At 42.2% G+C, this 19182-nt stretch overlaps 1 protein-coding gene across 7 annotated transcripts in view; it reads left to right on the top strand.

Annotated features, from left to right (window-relative positions):
• Positions 1-19182, top strand: part of LOC129814121 (astrotactin-1-like) — a 269237-nt gene that overhangs the window by 159274 nt on the left and 90781 nt on the right. For all 7 annotated transcript variants that reach the window (XM_055866935.1, XM_055866939.1, XM_055866938.1 and 4 more), the window contains 2 exons: positions 5041-5145; positions 11878-12066. In XM_055866935.1, the coding sequence (XP_055722910.1) occupies positions 5041-5145; positions 11878-12066 (294 nt within the window). The remainder of the gene's footprint in view (positions 1-5040; positions 5146-11877; positions 12067-19182) is intronic.

Below are 19182 nucleotides of genomic sequence, written 5' to 3'. Positions count from 1 at the left end.
AAGTCAAACGACACCGCTGGTTCTGCTCACACTGCCCAACCCTGTGCTTTGACCTCTTTCTCCCCTCTCTCTCCAGATGAAATCTCGCGTCTTGTGACGGCCGGCCGCCCAACAACCTGCCCGCTTGACCCTATCCCCTCCTCTCTTCTCCAGACCATTTCCGGAGACCTTCTACCTTACCTCACCTCGCTCATCAACTCATCCTTGACCGCTGGCTACGTCCCTTTCGTCTTCAAGAGAGCGAGAGTTGCACCCCTTCTGAAAAAACCTACACTCGATCCCTCCGATGTCAACAACTACAGACCAGTATCCCTTCTTTCTTTTCTCTCCAAAACTCTTGAACGTGCCGTCCTTGGCCAGCTCTCCTGCTATCTCTCTCAGAATGACCTTCTTGATCCAAATCAGTCAGGTTTCAAGACTAGTCACTCAACTGAGACTGCTCTTCTCTGTATCACGGAGGCGCTCCGCACTGCTAAAGCTAACTCTCTCTCCTCTGCTCTCATCCTTCTAGACCTATCGGCTGCCTTCGATACTGTGAACCATCAGATCCTCCTCTCCACCCTCTCCGAGTTGGGCATCTCCGGCGCGGCCCATGCCTGGATTGCGTCCTACCTGACAGGTCGCTCCTACCAGGTGGCGTGGCGAGAATCTGTCTCCTCACCACGCGCTCTCACCACTGGTGTCCCCCAGGGCTCTGTTCTAGGCCCTCTCCTATTCTCGCTATACACCAAGTCACTTGGCTCTGTCATAACCTCACATGGTCTCTCCTATCATTGCTATGCAGACGACACACAATTAATCTTCTCCTTTCCCCCTTCTGATGACCAGGTGGCGAATCGCATCTCTGCATGTCTGGCAGACATATCAGTGTGGATGACGGATCACCACCTCAAGCTGAACCTCGGCAAGACGGAGCTGCTCTTCCTCCCGGGGAAGGACTGTCCGTTCCATGATCTCGCCATCACGGTTGACAACTCCATTGTGTCCTCCTCCCAGAGCGCTAAGAACCTTGGCGTGATCCTGGACAACACCCTGTCGTTCTCCACCAACATCAAGGCGGTGGCCCGTTCCTGTAGGTTCATGCTCTACAACATCCGCAGAGTACGACCCTGCCTCACACAGGAAGCGGCGCAGGTCCTAATCCAGGCACTTGTCATCTCCCGTCTGGATTACTGCAACTCGCTGTTGGCTGGGCTCCCTGCCTGTGCCATTAAACCCCTACAACTCATCCAGAACGCCGCAGCCCGTCTGGTGTTCAACCTTCCCAAGTTCTCTCACGTCACCCCGCTCCTCCGCTCTCTCCACTGGCTTCCAGTTGAAGCTCGCATCCGCTACAAGACCATGGTGCTTGCCTACGGAGCTGTGAGGGGAACGGCACCTCAGTACCTTCAGGCTCTGATCAGGCCCTACACCCAAACAAGGGCACTGCGTTCATCCACCTCTGGCCTGCTCGCCTCCCTACCACTGAGGAAGTACAGTTCCCGCTCAGCCCAGTCAAAACTGTTTGCTGCTCTGGCACCCCAATGGTGGAACAAACTCCCTCACGACGCCAGGACAGCGGAGTCAATCACCACCTTCCGGAGACACCTGAAACCCCACCTCTTCAAGGAATACCTAGGATAGGATAAAGCAATCCTTCTGCCCCCCCCCCCCCCCCTTAAAAGATCTAGATGCACTATTGTAAAGTGGCTGTTCCACTGGATGTCATTAGGTGAATGCACCAATTTGTAAGTCGCTCTGGATAAGAGCGTCTGCTAAATGACTTAAATGTAAATGTAAATGTACTGTTGTAGTCTTAATGTTTCATCCTTTTTGTGGGTTTCAAGGCCTCCTGCCTGGTTTGTTCATTTGGTCCATCTTCAATCAAAACTTTACAGAAGAGCAGAGAGGTATTGTTCAAAATTCTGTTCAGTAGCACCGTTCTAACAAATAAACTTCTGTGTTGTTAACTTAATCCTAAACTTAACTTTCAACCTACACTCTTGCCATAACCTGTTCTGAATATCTGACGTTCACTTGAGTAACACATGTATTAACATGATTGTCTTTTTTCAATATGATTTGAATTGATTACTGTCCATTATGCAAATAAGCTTTCTTTTTTCAAGTAGCAGACAAAATATGCATCTCCACATATTAGAAATCTTAGAAATGTTTTCAATATAACCTACAGTAGGTGTGCTATGGATGCTGTAGTGTAGTGTATACTTTGTAATGAACATGGTTATGGAACAGAGGGCACCACCTATACAATACTGATCAACTGATCACATAAGACTAACATTATGAAAACTGTTGAGAGGCAGTGGAAATTATTCATGAGAGAAGACCTGGTCAAGGAGAGATGAGTGGTAGGCCTAGTGATTTAGTCCAACAACGTATATGATACCATAATCTTTGCACATTGTAACGTGGATGCTGGGAGTCGAGAACCAAGTGTAAGTGGTGAGTTTAATAATAAACAGAATACAAAAAACACGATTAGCGTACAGACATGAAACACATAGTCAATACTGCCTGGGGAATAGATCTAAGGGAGTGACAGATATAGGGGAGGTAATCAGTGAAGTGATGGAGTCCAGGTGTGCCTATATATGAAGCGTGGGTGCGCGTAATGATGATTCCCAGGTCCGGTGGTTAGTAAACCGGCGACGTCGAACGCCGGAGGGGAGTAGCGGGAGTAGACGTGACAGCCGTTGGATTATCAAGGCATTACGTACAGCCATTCCCATACATCTTTTCAAAAGCTAACATTTTGTTCCTCCTGTAGGCTTGAGATTTTTTATCAGTTTCCTCAGGAAGAAGAGTGGTCTCCGCTGCTATATTACAGTTAGGATGCGTCCCAAATGGCAACCTATTCCCTATACCTATATAGTACCCTGAGGTCTCTGGTCAAAAGTGGTGCACTCAACTATATAGAGAATAGGGTGCCATTTGGGACACACATTTAGTTTCCCATTAGATTAGTAGAGGAGTGTCAGGTAATTCTCAGTGTTCCACCTCTTTCCTCAGTCATTCCTTCTTCGACTTATCCAAGAGTGAAATGGAACATGGGGTCCCATAGTTAATGGGGTTCTATGAGCCATAAGATTACTTCCATCTGTGGTTGTCGCTATGAATCTTCCTGAGAGAAGATTCTAGATTTAAAATCTATATATATAAGATTTGGCAGTGGTGGCACAGAGATATCCAAGGCCCTCAGGATATTAGATCATAGATCCATTGTGGTCACACATAGGGTTTGATATTCAGATCTCCTCTGCCTCCTAGTCCTTGATTTGTGTCTATCTTTTTCTCTCTTCAATCTATGTTCATTTTAGTGTATGTTAATGACTCCACCTGAGGCTCGCCACATCGTGGCAAAATGACTAGCGACGACTAGAGACTGAACTTGTGTTTGTGATGTGAAGTTCAGTCATATTACTCATTCTGTCAGACAATGAGAGCAGAGCACCCAAGGGGTAAAGGGAGACAAGGCCTTTGAAAAGAAGGAATATGGGCTGTATATGTTTTGGCTTGTTATTCATTTTATAAGGGGACGTGAACAGTGCAGCGCTGTGCCTACTACCAGGAATTGTATTGTTTGGGGAGCATTTTCCCATAAGAAGGGATAAATGAATGTTGTTCAAGGTGAGGACAATGTGTGAACATCACATTTAGAGCCTTATTCATCAAGTTCCTACAATATGTCAAGCCCCTGCGAAACAAGGAACTGTTACCGGCGCAATTTTCACTTGGCTCACGAGCTAAATTACAAATACGTTGCATTACTCCTTATTTACACTGAAAGAGAATGATCCTCTACACAGTATCTGTGTTCTTTCCATTGGACCACAAACCCCATTACCCATTCAATACTAATAGGACAACACAGCTCTCATTTCACTATTACTAAAAACAAAAAGTCTCTATTTCAGTGTCTCTCAGAAGCATGATATATTGTGACACGAGTCCATAAGGTCCTCATACAGTCGTGAATTGGAAAGATCTGGCAATAATCCCTCACTATCAATAGGATACCACATTACCAATACAGTATTACAGCTCTCATTGAATAGTACTTTCAGTAGAACAAAACGACTCTGTCAGTGTCTGTCCTCCGGTGGGTGTCTGAACTAGTAGTTGCCTACTAGGGTGATATATTGTGACACGGTCCCAGAAAGTCCTCATACAGTTGTGAATCTGAAGGTCCATCTTTACTCAATGAAATCCTGAATGCTCTCTTTTATGTTTCACAGATGTTTTGACTGACAATGTAGCAGCTCCTAAAGCTCCCAGGATATGCTGTGTCTTTAGACATCTTCCAGATGTGTAGAACATGAAGGGAAAGTTAAATTGATGTATGGGTGTGATTCCTTGTACAGCTCAGAATTGCTGACAGTTGCCATAGGAGATGAGATGATTTAGCACCATGCCAACGCTACATATGGTGATGTGTGAGGGATGTTAACTCTGCACCGTAACCAGAGGTAGAATAGAAATGCTTAATTTAATCTAAAGAAAAGATTTGGATGATGAATGTCGCCACGTCCCAATGTATTTTCATTTACATATAGCTACATTTGTTATGCTTTGCCTGCCATTGATGATTTGTTGTTAACCCCAACAAGCTGACCAAGTCAAACATTACCCTAAGAAGAAAGGCATCTGTAAATACATTTTTGAGGGACTAACCAGTGAAGGTTTTCGTCGAGCTCCTTCGTGATGACATTGTAGGCGGGCAGAATGTGATAGATTTTCTCTATGCTGCACTCTGGTGGTATTGTAATTATGTCAAAGTGCTTGAGACCATTACATGCTTTTGTGTGGATCAGTGTTTTTCCAACCCATCAGAGTGTATTAACGATCTGTCACCGACAGCCCACTATTTGTCTGTAGCTTAAGACAGAGTCACTACTTGTGAATGTGCTGTGCAAGTTGTCATCTGTACTTAACATGTGTTTCTTTCTTTGTTAATCTACCATTTTCATACTTTGCATCAAAGCCCTGTTAACTGGAATGGAAAATTATAGGTGATGTGATATGTTGTGCCTCTTACAGGAATGGTGAACTACAGTGAGGTCTCTGGGTACCCACTCATCCAGCATTGGAAGCTGAGGTCTGTCCTGTACCATGTCAAACTGAACCAGTGGGTTCTCTCTCAAGGTAACTATAACACATCATTAAAGCAAATCAAATCAAATTGTATTGGTCACATACACATGGTTAGCAGATTTTAATGCGAGTGTAGCGAAATGCTTGTGCTTCTAGTTCCGACCATGCAGTAATATCTAACAAGTAATCTAACAATTTCACAACAACTACCTTATACACACAAGTGTAAAGGAATGAATAAGAATATGTACATATAAATATATGCATGAGTGATGGCTGAATGGCATAGGCAAGATGCATTAGTTGGTATAGAGTACAGTATATACATATGAGATGAGTAATGTAGGGTATGTAAACATTATATAAAGTGGCATTGTTTAAAGTGATACATTTATTACATCCAATTTTTTATTATTAAAGTGGCTAGAGATTTGAGTCAGTATGTTGGCAGCAGCCACTCAATGCTAGTGATGGCTGTTTAACAGTCTGATGGCCTTGAAATAGAAGCTGTTTTTCGGTCTCCCGGTCCCAGCTTTGATGCACCTGTACTGACCTCGCCTTCTGGATGGTAGCGGGGTGAACAGGCAGTGGCTCGGGTGGTTGTTGTCCTTGATTATCTTTTTGGCCATCCTGTGACATCGGGTGGTGTAGGTGTCTTGGAGGGCAGGTAGTTTGCCCCCGGTGATGCGTTGTGCAGACCTCACTACCCTCTGGAGAGCCTTGCGATTGAGGGCGGAGCAGTTGCCGTACCATACAGCCCGACAGGATGCTCTCAATTGTGTATCTGTAAAAGTTTGTGAGTGTTTTAGGTGACAAGACAAATTTCTTCAGCCTCCTGAGGTTGAAGAGGCGCTGTTGCGCCTTCTGCACCACGCTGTCTGTGTGGGTGGACTACTTCAGTTTGTCCTTGATATGTATGCCCCCCTATCCACCTTCTCCACTACTGTCCCGTCGATGTGGATAGGGGGGTGCTTCCTCTGCTGTTTCCTGAAGTCCACAATCATCTCCTTTGTTTTTTTGACGTTGAGTGTGAGGTTGTTTTCCTGACACCACACTCCGAGGGCCCTCACCTCCTCCCTGTAGGCCGTCTCGTCGTTGTTGGTAATCAAGCCTACCACTGTAGTGTCGTCTGCAAACTTGATGATTGAGTTGGAGGCGTGCATGGCCACACAGTCATGGGTGAACAGGGAGTACAGGAGAGGGCTGAGAACGCACCCTTGTGGGGCCCCAGTGTTGAGGATCAGCGGGGTGGAGATGTTGTTTTCTACCCTCACCACCTGGGGGCGGCCCGTCAGAAAGTCCAGGACCCAGTTGCACAGGGCGTGGTCGAGACCCAGAGTCTCGAGCTTAATGACGAGTTTGGAGGGTACTATGGTGTTAAATGCTGAGCTGTAGTCGATGAAATGGTTCTATTAATTAATTAATTAATGGTTATAATCAGGGTTCTAGTCAAGGATTATATTAATGCAGGGTTCTATTCATCTTGTATGCAGTGAGTTACGTGCACACTTGAACAGTGGACGTCAAGAAAAAATTTGGCACATGCCTAAGAGGCAAAAAGGGAAATTTTGGTAATGGAAACTAGGCCTGAAGCCTAAAGTTGCCATTCCACATTTGCATCACGGAGCCGTGGTTTAGAACAACCTCCCTTTATGGTCTGATAAGCTGTTATCATCCACATACCTTTGTATCTGAGCAAATATATTTTGACAGGCCCTGCCATGAAAACAGCACAAATAAGATAATTGTGGATAGGTTTTTAGTGAAGCACTACTTCTTAGAAGGGCTCTCTCTACTCTACTGTTGACAGTACTTTGCTGAAGAGCTTCTTGAAGTTCTTGATTCTCTTCTTTTTGTCATTTTTATTTATTTATTTTTCGGAGTGGTTGCGGATCCGACTTTTCTGGACCTTTCCTCCTGACAACTAAAGGTCCCAAAGCCTCTGTGCATGTGCAGGACCCTCCACTTGTGCAACAGGTTGCCTAGTGGTTTGAGCATTTGGACAGTAACCGAAAGGTTGCTAGTTTAATTCCCCAAGCTGACAAGGTGTAAAATCTGTTGATGTGCCCTTTAGCAAGGCACTTGACCCATGCTGTGACCCCACTCTCCAAAAGGTATGTGTGAAATAGGACAAATATAAGCATCTACCACCCAGTATTCACGCTCCACTCCACTCATAAAGAACATGGCTACTCTGGTGAATGGTGCTTGTTTAATAACATTTTATCAAAACTGAGTCAATTTCTGCAAGATCATATAATGATAGTATTCTACATAACTTCTACTTCATCACAATCCCGGATCCGGGAGCACCCCCATCAGTAAAAAAGCTGACTAGCATAGCCTAGCATAGGGTCACAAGTAAATACTAGCATCTAAATATCATTAAATCACAAGTCCAAGACACCAGATGAAAGATACACATCTTGTGAATCCAGCCATCATTTCTGATTTTTAAAATGTTTCACAGGGAAGACACAATATGTATTTCTATTAGCTAACCACGATAGCAAAAGACACAACTTTTTTTCCTGCATAGGTAGCTATCACAATTTCGACCAAATAAAGATATAAATAGTCACTAACCAAGAAACAACTTCATCAGATGACAGTCTGATTACATATTTATTGTATAGCATATGTTTTGTTAGAAAAATGTGTATATTTCAGGTATAAATCATAGTTTTACATTGCAGCCACCATCACAACTCTCACCAAAGCAACTAGAATAACTACAGAGACCAACGTGAATTACCTAAATACTCATCATAAAACATTTATGAAAAATACACACCGTACAGCAAATGAAAGACAAAGATCTTGTGAATCCAGCCAATATTTCCGATTTTTTAAGTGTTTTACAGCGAAAACACAATATAGCATTATATTAGCTTACTACAATAGCCAACCACACAACAGCATTGATTCAAGCCAACAATAGCGATAACGAATAAACCAGCAAAAGATATACATTTTTTCACTAACCTTCTCAAACTTCTTCAGATGACAGTCCTATAACATCATATTACACAATACATATAGAGTTTGTTAGAAAATGTGCATATTTAGCGGCACAAATCGTGGTTATACAATGAGAATAGTAGCCAAGCTGCCAACAAAATGTCGGGAGAAATCTTGGGAGAGGCACCTAATCTAATCAGTAACTAATCATAAACTTGACTAAAAAATACAGGTTGGACAGCAAATGAAAGATACATTAGTTCTTAATGCAACCGCTGTGTTAGATTTTTTAAATTAACGTTACTACGACATACCGCGTGCGTTAAAGCGAGACCGCACCGAAATTAATGGCGGAATAGTAGGTCAACATTTTTCAACAGAACAACGAATTAACATCATAAATACTTCTTACTTTTTGATGAGCTCCCATCAGAATCTTGGGCAAGTTGTCTTTTGTCCAGAGGTATCATTGCTCGGTTGTAGATTGTCGCCTTCAACTTTGGAATTAGCAGTAAACATTAGCCATGTGGCGAAGACGTGTCCAACTCACTATAACGCAGCACTAAGAAATATCCGAAAATCGCAATATACTGATATAAACTGATATAACTCGGTTTAACCTTTTACGGGGGCAGCCCGACACCGGTACACTTATGACAACATCCAGCTCAAAGTGCAGGGCGCGAAATTCAAAATCTATTTTTTTTTAATATTTAACTTTCACACATTAACAAGTCCAAGACACCAGATGAAAGGTGCACATCTTGTGAATCAAGCCAACATGTCCGATTTTTAAAATGTTTTACAGGGAAGACAAAATATGTAAATCTATTAGCTAACCACATTAGCAAAAGACACAACTTTTTCTAACTCCATCAGTTTCTTACTCCATCAGGTGCTATCACAAATTCGACCAAATAAAGATATAAATAGCCACTAACCAAGAAACAAATTCATCAGATGACAGTCTGATAACATATTTATTGTATAGCATATGTTTTGTTCGAAAAATTTGCATATTTCATGTATAAACCATAGTTTACATTTCAGCTACAATCCGAAATTGCACCGAAAGCAGCCATAATATTTACAGACACCAACGTCAAATATCTAATTACTCATCATAAAACATTTCTGAAAAATACATAGTCTGCAGCAATTGAAAGACAGGCATCTTGTGATTCCAAACAATATTTCCGATTTATTAAATGTTTTACAGCGCAAACAAAATGTATCGCTATATCAGCGTAGCTACAATAGACAGAAATAATTGGGCGCCCATGGCCAGTTCACATGCACGACAGATATATGAAATAACATCATAAAATGGGTCTTACTTTTGCTGATCTTTCATCAGAATGTTGAAGAACGTGTCCTCTGTCCAGATGAGTCGTTGTTTCGATTCAGAATGGCAAATGTCCCTCTTCAATTAGCATTGGCACTAGCCGAGTGGCATAAATTTCTCCAACGTAAACACAGTCAGAGGACGGAACACGGCAAAACTCCCGAATAAAGTTTCAATAATCTGATTAAACTATATTGAAAAAACATACATTACGATGATATGGTCACATGTATCAAAAAAAAATTCGAGCCGGAGACGTTAGCCGTTCGTTACCAAGGCAAAACAGAAGTCAATCCCACTTCCTTCAGAGTACCGGAAGTGGACGGTCACGTCAAAGAAATAGTTTTTTTCCACCACAGACCAAGAGGAGCAAAAAAAAATCTTCTCTGACATCCTCTTTACACCAATAGGAAGGCGTATAGAGTGTCAGCAGACTCCTAAGTGTTAAGACCATGTATAGGCATCAAGTTGAAAAGAGCATCGATTTCTGACATTTCACTTCCTGGTCAGGAAAAGTGCTGCAGAAGGACTTCTGTTTCACTCAGAGAAATAATTCCAACTCTTTTAGAAACTAGAAAGTGTTTTCTATCCAAAAAGAATAATAATATTCATATTGTACGAGCAAGATTTGAGTAGGAGGCCGTTTGAAATGGGCACGATTTCACTGGCTACTCAACACTTTGCCTTGCAGCCATAAGAAGTTTTAATCAACATCCATTTGATCTCAATCAGTCTCATGGGGACATGCATTTAGATCGTCTTGAGTTATAGGGTACAGTTTGGTTGGTATGCAAAGATACTGCGTGGGCATTTCACCTGTAAAGTAAATGATTGACAGTGAGAAATGTGAAGGGAGGTTCACTAAGAGTAGATCATGTGCTCAAAGTAGAGAATCCCAGAGATGTGCAGAAGCCCCAGGACCCCCAGCCACTTGGAAGTGGGGTCCAGAAAAGTCTGCTCCACAGCCTCTACCTTTTTATATTTGTACCATATTGTGTTGCTTCGGCATCTGAACGGCCTACATCAACATGCAAAAAAGATTTTATATGAATGTGTCATGAGTTTTCAGACTGTCAGAAAGGTATTGCAGAATAGTTTATTTGGGCTTGAATGGTTTTGGGATTTGTTTGTTTTCTTTTTGGATGCCATGACTTGCATTATTTGTTTTGTTTAACGTGTCTTATCATTTATGTATCCGTAAGCATTTTGTGTTTACTTCACCACATATGTGGAGTATAGCATAAATATTACATATATAGATGTACCATTACTAATGCATTTCAGATAAGAGTGTTCTGCCTTTAAACATGACCACAGCCTTTAGAATTCCATTTCCTCAGTGTCATTACTTGTAGGAGTTCAGCAGCTTTTTTATTATTAGAGATTTTTACACCTGATACCAAAGCACAATGTTTCATAAGGACTGTTTTGCTTCATAATGTAAGACTAGCATGTTGTGAGTGGTAGGATGTTAATGCTAGGGTTCTCGAATGATAATGGAACAGTTGAAGAGCTATACATGTTTTTTAGTGTTTTCCCAAAGATATAAAAACACCAGCAAGAGTAAATGCTTTACAATGACTCCCCTCTGAGGATTTCATGAAGGCTCAATTTAAGACTTAAAGAAAGCCTCAAGTTTACACATGGCACTTTAATCATAGTCTGTGCACTGTCACAACAACATAGGGAGTCATAGCTTATCATTTCACAAACTTGAGCTTTCATTAGGATGTTTACCTAAAACTACAAACAAGTACATACTGTACATATTTTCTAATTTAAATTGAAATGTAGCATAAGTGTATAGGATGCTTATGGCTTGTATTCTTTAATACCGGTGCTTCTTACTTACTTTTGACCTTAAAACGAACAAACAATTATCTTCATAGACATACTGATTTACTCTGAATATGGAATGTAAAAATAAATAGTATCATACATGTAAATATTTTAGCTTTTTCCTGTGTCAGGTTTATGTCCGTTTCTATCACGTTTCTGAGAAGACCCAGATGCAGACAGTGTCGAAGTAACACAAGTTTATTACTAGAACAGGGGGCAGGCAAAACGACAGGTCAAGGGCAGGCAGAGGTCAATAATCCAGATCATAGTCCAGAAGGTGCAGAACGGCAGGCAATATCAGGGTCAGGCAGAATGGTCAAAACCGGGAAAACTAGAAAACAGGACCTAGAAACAGACAGGAGCAAGGGGGGAAATGCTGGTAGGCTTGACGAACAAAACAAATTGGCAACAGACAAACAGAGAACACAGGTATAAATACACTGGGGATAATGGGGAAGATGGGCGACACTTGGAGGGGGGTGGAGACGAGCACAAAGACAGGTGAAACAGATCAGGGTGTGATAGTTTCATTGCTTTTCAACATTAATTTATCTTTTTTACACAAGGCATGAACTGTGTTGCTATGGATTTGTCAGTAGTCTATCCATTGCTAACTCCCTCTTTGTGTTTCCTAACAGCTTTCAGCTCTGCCATCCACTCCCTTGATGGTGCCACCCTCCGCCATGATTTTGTCTCCATCCTCAGGGAGTTTGGTAATCACTTTGTACAAGAGGCTGTCTATGGCTTCGAGGAGGCCTGCACTATCTGGTACCCCAACAAGCAGGTCCAGAGACAGCTGTGGCTGGAGTACCAGGACATCAGCAAAGGTAAGACCTCTAATTGATTGGAGATACTGTACTGTAAAATCTAATTAACTGCTGGAGGGAAGCCATCGATGGTTCATGTTCCAACATGTTCTTGACAGTGAGAGTGGGTGAGAGTGGACAAAGCTAGGCCTTCTGCCTTCTAAACACAGTGCAAACGCACAAATCAAATGAAATTGTATTTGTCATATGCGCCGAATACAACAGGTGTAGACTTAATCATGAAATGCTTACTTACAAGCCCTTAACCAACAATACAGTTAAGAAAATAAGAGTTAAGAAAATATTTACTAAATAAACTAAAGTAAAAAAAGTAACACAATAAAATAACAAGGCTATACACAAGGGGTACCGAAAAATAGTCAATGTGTGGGAGTAGAGGTTAGTCAAAGTAATTGAGGTAATATGTACATGTAGGTAGGGGTGAAGTGACTATGCATAGATAATAAACAGCGAGTAACAGCAGTGTAAAAGCAAAAGGGGAGTTTGGTAATACAATGCAAATAGTCCGGGTAACCATTTGATTAATTGTTCATTAGTCTTATGGCTTGGGGGTAGAAGCTGTTAAAGAGCCTTTTGGACCTAGACTTGGTGCTCCGGTACCACTTGCCGTGCGATAGCAGAGAGAACAGTCTTTGACTGTTGATAAATGTTTGGGCCTTCATCTGACACCGCCTAGTATAGAGGTCCTGGATTGCAGGAAGTTTGTCCCCAGTGATGTACTGGGCTGTACGCACTACGATCTGTAGCGCCTTACGGTCGCATGGCGAGCAGTTGCCATACCAGGTGGTGATGCAACCAGTCAGGATGCTTTCGATGGTGCAGCTGTAGAACTTTTTGAGGGTCTGGGGACCCATGCCAAATCTTTTCAGTCTCCTGAGGGGGAATAGGTGTTGTCGTGCCCTCTTCACGACTGTCTTGGTGTGATTGGACCATGATAGTTTGTTGGTGATGTGGACACCAAGGAACTTTAAGCGCTCGACCCGCTCCACTACAGTCCCGTCGATGTGAATGGTGGAGTGTTCGGCCCTCCTTTTCCTGTAGTCCACAGTCATCTCCTTTGTTTTGATCACATTGAGGGAGAGGTTGTTATCCTGGCACCACAGGGCCAGTTCTCTGAACTCCTCCTTATAGCCTGTCTCATCGTTGTTGGTGATCAGGCCTACTACCATTGTGTTGTCAGCAAACTTAACAATGGTTTTGGAGTCGTGCTTAACCACGCAGTCGTGGGTGAACAAGGAGTACAGGAAGGGACTAAGCAGACACCCCCGAGGGGCCCCCGTAATCTGTGGATCTGTTGGGACGGTATTGCAGTGGATCTAGGGTTTCCGGGATGATGGTGTTGATGTGACCCATGAGCAGCCTTTGAAAGCACTTCATAGCTACAGATGGGAGTGCTATGGAGCGGTAGTCATTTAGGCAGGTTATCTTGGTGTTCTTGGGCACAGGAACTATGGTGGTCTGCTTGAAACATGTAGGTATTACAGACTCGGTCAGGGAGAGGTTGAAAATGTCAGTGAAACATTTTCACATCGGCTAGGACAGCTGGTGCTCTCATACATGCTTCAGTGTTGCTTGCCTCGAAGCGAGCATAAAAGGCATTTCACCCGTCTGGTAGGCTCGCGTCACTGGGCAGCTCGCAGTCACTGGGTTTCCCTTTGTAGTCCTTACTAGTTTGCAAACCTTGCCACATCCGACGAGTGTCAGAGTTGGTGTAGTAGGATTAAATATTAGTCTTGTATTGACGCTTTGCCCATTTGATTGTTCATCTGAGGCATAGAGGGATTTCTTATCAGCATCCGGATAACTGCCTCGCTCCTTGAAAGCAGCAGCTCTAGCCTTTAGCCCGGTGCGGATATTTTGCCTGTAATCCATGGCTTCTGGTTGGGATATGTACGTACGGTCACTGTGGGGACGACATCATCAATGCACTTATTGATGAAGCCGGTGACTGAGGTGGTATACTCCTGTGCTAGCAAAACAGTCCTGTAGCTTAGGATCCACGTCATCTGACCACTTCTGTATTGAGCGAGTCACTGGTACTTCCTGCTTTAGTTTTTGCTTGTAAGCAGAAATCAGGCGGATAGAGTGTGTGGAGTAAAGGTGGCCTAGAATTTCTTTTCCTCTGGTTGCACATGTGACATACTGGTAGAAATTAGGTCAAACGGATTTAGGTTTGCCTGCATTAAAGTCCCCGGACAATAGGAGCACTGCTTCTGAATGAGTGTTTTCTACTTTACTTATGGCCTTTATACAGCTCGTTGAGGGCGGTCATAGTGTCAGCATCGATTTGTGGGGGTAAATAGACTGATACGGAAAAAAAATATGAAAACTCTCTTGTTAGATAGTGTGGTCTACAGCTCATCATGGGGTACTCTACCTCAAGTGAGGAAAACCTCGAGACTTCCTTAATATTAGAGATTGCGCACCAGCTGTTATTGACAAATAGACACAGACCACCACCCCTCACCTTACCGGCAGTAGCTGCTCTGTCTTGCTGATGCATGGAGAAAACATCTAACTGTATATTATCCATGTCGTCATTCAGCTACGACTCAATGAAACACAAGATATTACAGTTTTTAATGTCCCGTTGGTAGGATAGTCTCGAACGGAGCTCATCCAGGTTATTCTCCAGCGATTGCATGTTGGCCAATAGGACGGAGGGTAAAGGCCAGTTACCTACTCGCCGGCGAATTCACACAAGGCACCCGGATCTGCGGCCCCAACATAATTCAGATGAAATGTAGTAATTTGGATACATTTTATTTTATGTATAAGTCATTCGCTTTCGCTTTTAAAATAATGGAAAGTCCCTCTCAAAGGAGGGTTTGACGGATGGATAGACTCTACGGATGCATTGAGTCCCAGCAATTTGTTACTGTAGTTTTTCATAACCCATTTTTCTGTAGAAATAATGTAAGCTGTCAGTTTTAACCACATGAAATAGTGATTTCAGGTGCAATTCCTACTCTGTCAGCAATCCATATTTTTTACCTGTAGTTGTTTCCCCACCAAGACAAAGCCAGATAATGAATGACCCCTCTTTCCCCTGTGTTTCAGTCCAGTAACCTCCCCACCATTGTTTCCTTTGGTTGAATCGACCACTTTGCCTTCTTGCCAAGGACATTGCCTCACAATTTACAGAATGTTACCACTTCTGACAGATGGCTTTAAATGACTGAGTTTTCCATCCGCATGAAAACTCCATTATTCTTCATTTTCTCACTCTGTGACATTGCTACAGACACTATTACACGATTACATACAAAAGGCATTGTTTTTTTTAAACGCTATTTTGTGAATTCGCTTTACACAGCGCAATGTTGGTTCTTCTAGAGCAGGGAATGAAAAATGATGAGACTGGAACTATGGTACTATATGAACGTTTTGTTCCCTGGGACTTAGGCCTAACTTCTAAAGAGAGATTTCTTAAAAATCTTATTTTTTTTAATGCAAAGTTACAGAATGTCCATAAAAGTCCTGCTCACTGGAGACTATGGTGATCCATGTTCTAGCCTTTGCTCCAAATATCAAAGCGCGTCTGGATTTGGCGTGAGTCTGCTAATAATTGTTGCATGTTTTGGGAGTTCTGTCAGCAGACATAATACGACTTATTTATATGTGGCAATGTATGAGAAGTTATAGCCAAGTAATGACACACTTGGAGTGAAATCTTTTGATAAAACATTAATGAAAAACTGTTCCAAGGTGTTCGTATTAGGTTTTAGCTAAATTTAATTTTAAAAACGAATTCAAAATGTAAAAGAACTTTAAATAAACACTCTATAGCCTGTTTGAGTAAATAAAGTATTGAAATGATCATTTTTGAATTCACTTCCTGTAGGTGTGAATGCTTGAAAATCCAAAACACAAGGACATTATCATTAGATCATAAATAACAAGCCAACCGTAGTTCATTAGTTTCAAACAGTATGCATTTTTCAAACAGTGAAGGATATCATATTCAATCTTCATGATTAATGATATAATTTTAGATGGATATAATATAATGAACAGAATGAACAGCATCTTAAAAAGACACGTAATGGTGTATGTTATCCTATCTATCAGTACTTAGTGCTTATTTAAATTTAAAAACAACTAGCTTGCCAGAAAACCGCTGGTGGATACGACTTGATTTTTAAAGAAATAACAAACACAGGACGGGACTTTATTTTAAAAATGGTTTAAATTTCAACTTCAATGTGGTAAGGCCGTCCCAAGGATTCCAGATAGCACCGACCAAGCTGCTCCCCATCTCTACACACGCAGTCGCGCTGAAAGGAATCAACCCACTGTCGCCGGCAGATTGAACTGTGAACTGGCTACCAGGAGAAGAAAAGAGTAGCAAACATTGACGTCTGTATTTATATGAGAAACAGTTTACGTTGAATTAATATATTAAAAACAGTTTACGTTGAATTAATATATTAGAGATAAGCACTGTCTACTGTATGAGAAATAACCTAGAACCTCGACTTATGAGAAACTAAACATATAAAAAACACAGTACCACATAATGTAGTATTGTACATTTTTACATATTTTAGCATTGGCGTGAGGTCTTGGAGACAGTGAAGTAGCACACCTGAAAGCACCTGAACATCAACAACAGTACGTCTGAATAATGACCTCCATTAAACCCAAGGTCCACCTGTTTTAAAAGGCTACTGACCTCTGTCATTTTGAATTAGATCACTTGCTGTCTGGCTCAAAGCTGTGCTTTCACCCAAAGACTAGTGTCAGGGTCATTATGTAAAGTCAAGCCAAGGCTCTGATTAACACAGACAACAAACAGGAAAAACAGTCCTTATTTATTCCAAATATAAAGCAACTCAGCTATTAAAACAATGCTGTATTAGTCTACTCAGACAGTGTGAGGATCAGAGGTTGAGGAATAGTGAAATGTATGGAGTTGAAAGAGTACGGAGTTGACACAGTACGGAGTTGACTGATTAGGGAGGTGACTGTCACTGCACCACCTGCACTGCTCTCCACGCTCAATCCTCCGCATGTTTCTTCCTGAGGGGTGACAGAATATCTACCACTTATCCAGGATGTTTTCTCTCTCTTCTCCTGCTCTCCTGGTCCCCCATGCTGCACATGCTCTGGCTGACAGGCAGGTCAGAGGGTAACGGCTAAGCATGGCCCAGGTGTCTCTGCAGGCTCTGCAGCCTGAGGCAAGAGCAGGAAGGAGGGTAGCGGTGAGAAGGGGATGCTATGGGTGCTCCGCATAGTGCTGCATGTACGGTGGAAAGAGAATTTTGTCCTCAGACCGTCCTACCTCTTCTGGCCTCTCTCTGTCAGGTGCAGTGTGGGGTTGGTATGAGGTGGTGTGCAGGCATCTTGCAGAGCAGACAGGGTGATGAATGTGCGCTTCATGCTCAGTGGTGAGACAATTAGAGAGAGCGTGAAGCAGATGTCTTCTACTTCGAGCTTGATGTCTTCAGAAGGTTTGTAGCAGAAGAAGAGATGGCTAATCTCACTTGTCAAATATAAATAACTTGCACATTGCGAGAAAACTTAGAAGAGGGTAAACAAAGCCTGGCGCTTGCTCTTAGTCTTTGACGATTAACTTAATGTATGTACTTTTTGAAGGAAATTCTGCACTGTGCACAGTTGAATATGATAAGCAAGTGATGGCTTGAAAAAGTGCCAAAGGCTGCATAAAACAAGCCTTGAATAGCCTCTTCCCTCTGAGTAGTAAATGGATGTGATAAGCACACGCACACACACACACACACACACACACACACACACACACACACACACACACACACACACACACACACACACACACACACACACACACACACACACACACACACACACACACACACACACACACACACACACACACACACACACACACAGTTTAATGTCAAGCGTAGGCTATGTGAGGCACAATTTCCTTGCTCAGCAGAAAAACAATCTAAGGCTGTAATATCTCCATAAGAGCAGGGGCCTAAAAGATATGAATACCATTTTGAGTCAGCCAGTTTGAATCATAACCCCAAGAGGCCCCTCCAATCCCCCCCTGCTGCACTCTCATCGAAACCCAGACACAAAACAAGATCCCATCCATTATGTATTGTAATTGCCAAAACCCAGTCTGTTTTAATCCTAGTTAACATGATCCGTTTCGTCAGCCTTTACCCTCGGCTTAAGAGAAGTTAAACTTCACATTCCACCTTAAGTTGAAGTGTTCAAGGTCATCCCCTTGACGATTCATTTAAAATGTTGATTCCAACAGGAGAGTTTCTGGCAACCCCCAATTTTCCTGTTGTTTTTGTTAGTAATACAGAGCAGAAGAGAGGGGTTGTGAGGTTTTGTATAGTACATCAGTTTAGGATTTCTGCCCTGGCTGTCTTGAGGTAATTCAGAGTAATGTGTGTCTCTGCTTGTCCTTCGGCTGAAGGGCACTACCTCTCAACACCCTCTGGACTTTGAGTTAACATAGATGAGCAAATAGGAGATGTGTCCTTCACGCTGCCTTTTGGTGGCCTTTAGACTTAAGAATTTATGACTCCTTTTTTCTCTCTTTCGCTGTATCACACTTTTTGCTGCTGGATAATTCATCTGATCAAATCATTGAAGTTTGCCATTTCAATGTTATACAGCTCAATCAAAATGGAAGCATTTGACTGGTTGTTGAATACATTCATTATAAGTCTTGGAACTAAATCATGTTGAATAAAGTGTGTAGGCTAAGTGCTTTTGCCTAATAATATGAGATAACTGGAGAACGCAATGTTGTTGCACTTAATTAATAATTGATTAAATGTCAAAGCATGTGTCTGGCTGTAGGGAATGCTAGCTAGAGTTTCTTTCATTTTTGAAAGATAGCATGTGTTTTAAAGAGCTTTACTCAACTTACACTGCGTTGCTATGTGATATAAATGTCATTCCCACTGAGCTTTCAGAGGCTTGTTGGAGAGAAGTATCTACTGGAATGTCTTAGTGGTAAATTCATCACGTTCACAACACCTTCAGAATTGTAAATCCATTGCTTTGTAATCTTCCCACACTGCTTGAGTCCCTTTTAATTATGATCAAGGCACATCACTTATTATTGTCTTTTTGCTATGAGGAGCTATGGGACAACGTTGTGCATAT

The sequence above is a fragment of the Salvelinus fontinalis genome, chromosome 17, assembly GCF_029448725.1.
Source record: "Salvelinus fontinalis isolate EN_2023a chromosome 17, ASM2944872v1, whole genome shotgun sequence".
In the NCBI taxonomy this organism is placed as follows: domain Eukaryota; kingdom Metazoa; phylum Chordata; class Actinopteri; order Salmoniformes; family Salmonidae; genus Salvelinus; species Salvelinus fontinalis.
This window is presented reverse-complemented; position numbering and strand designations above follow the sequence as displayed.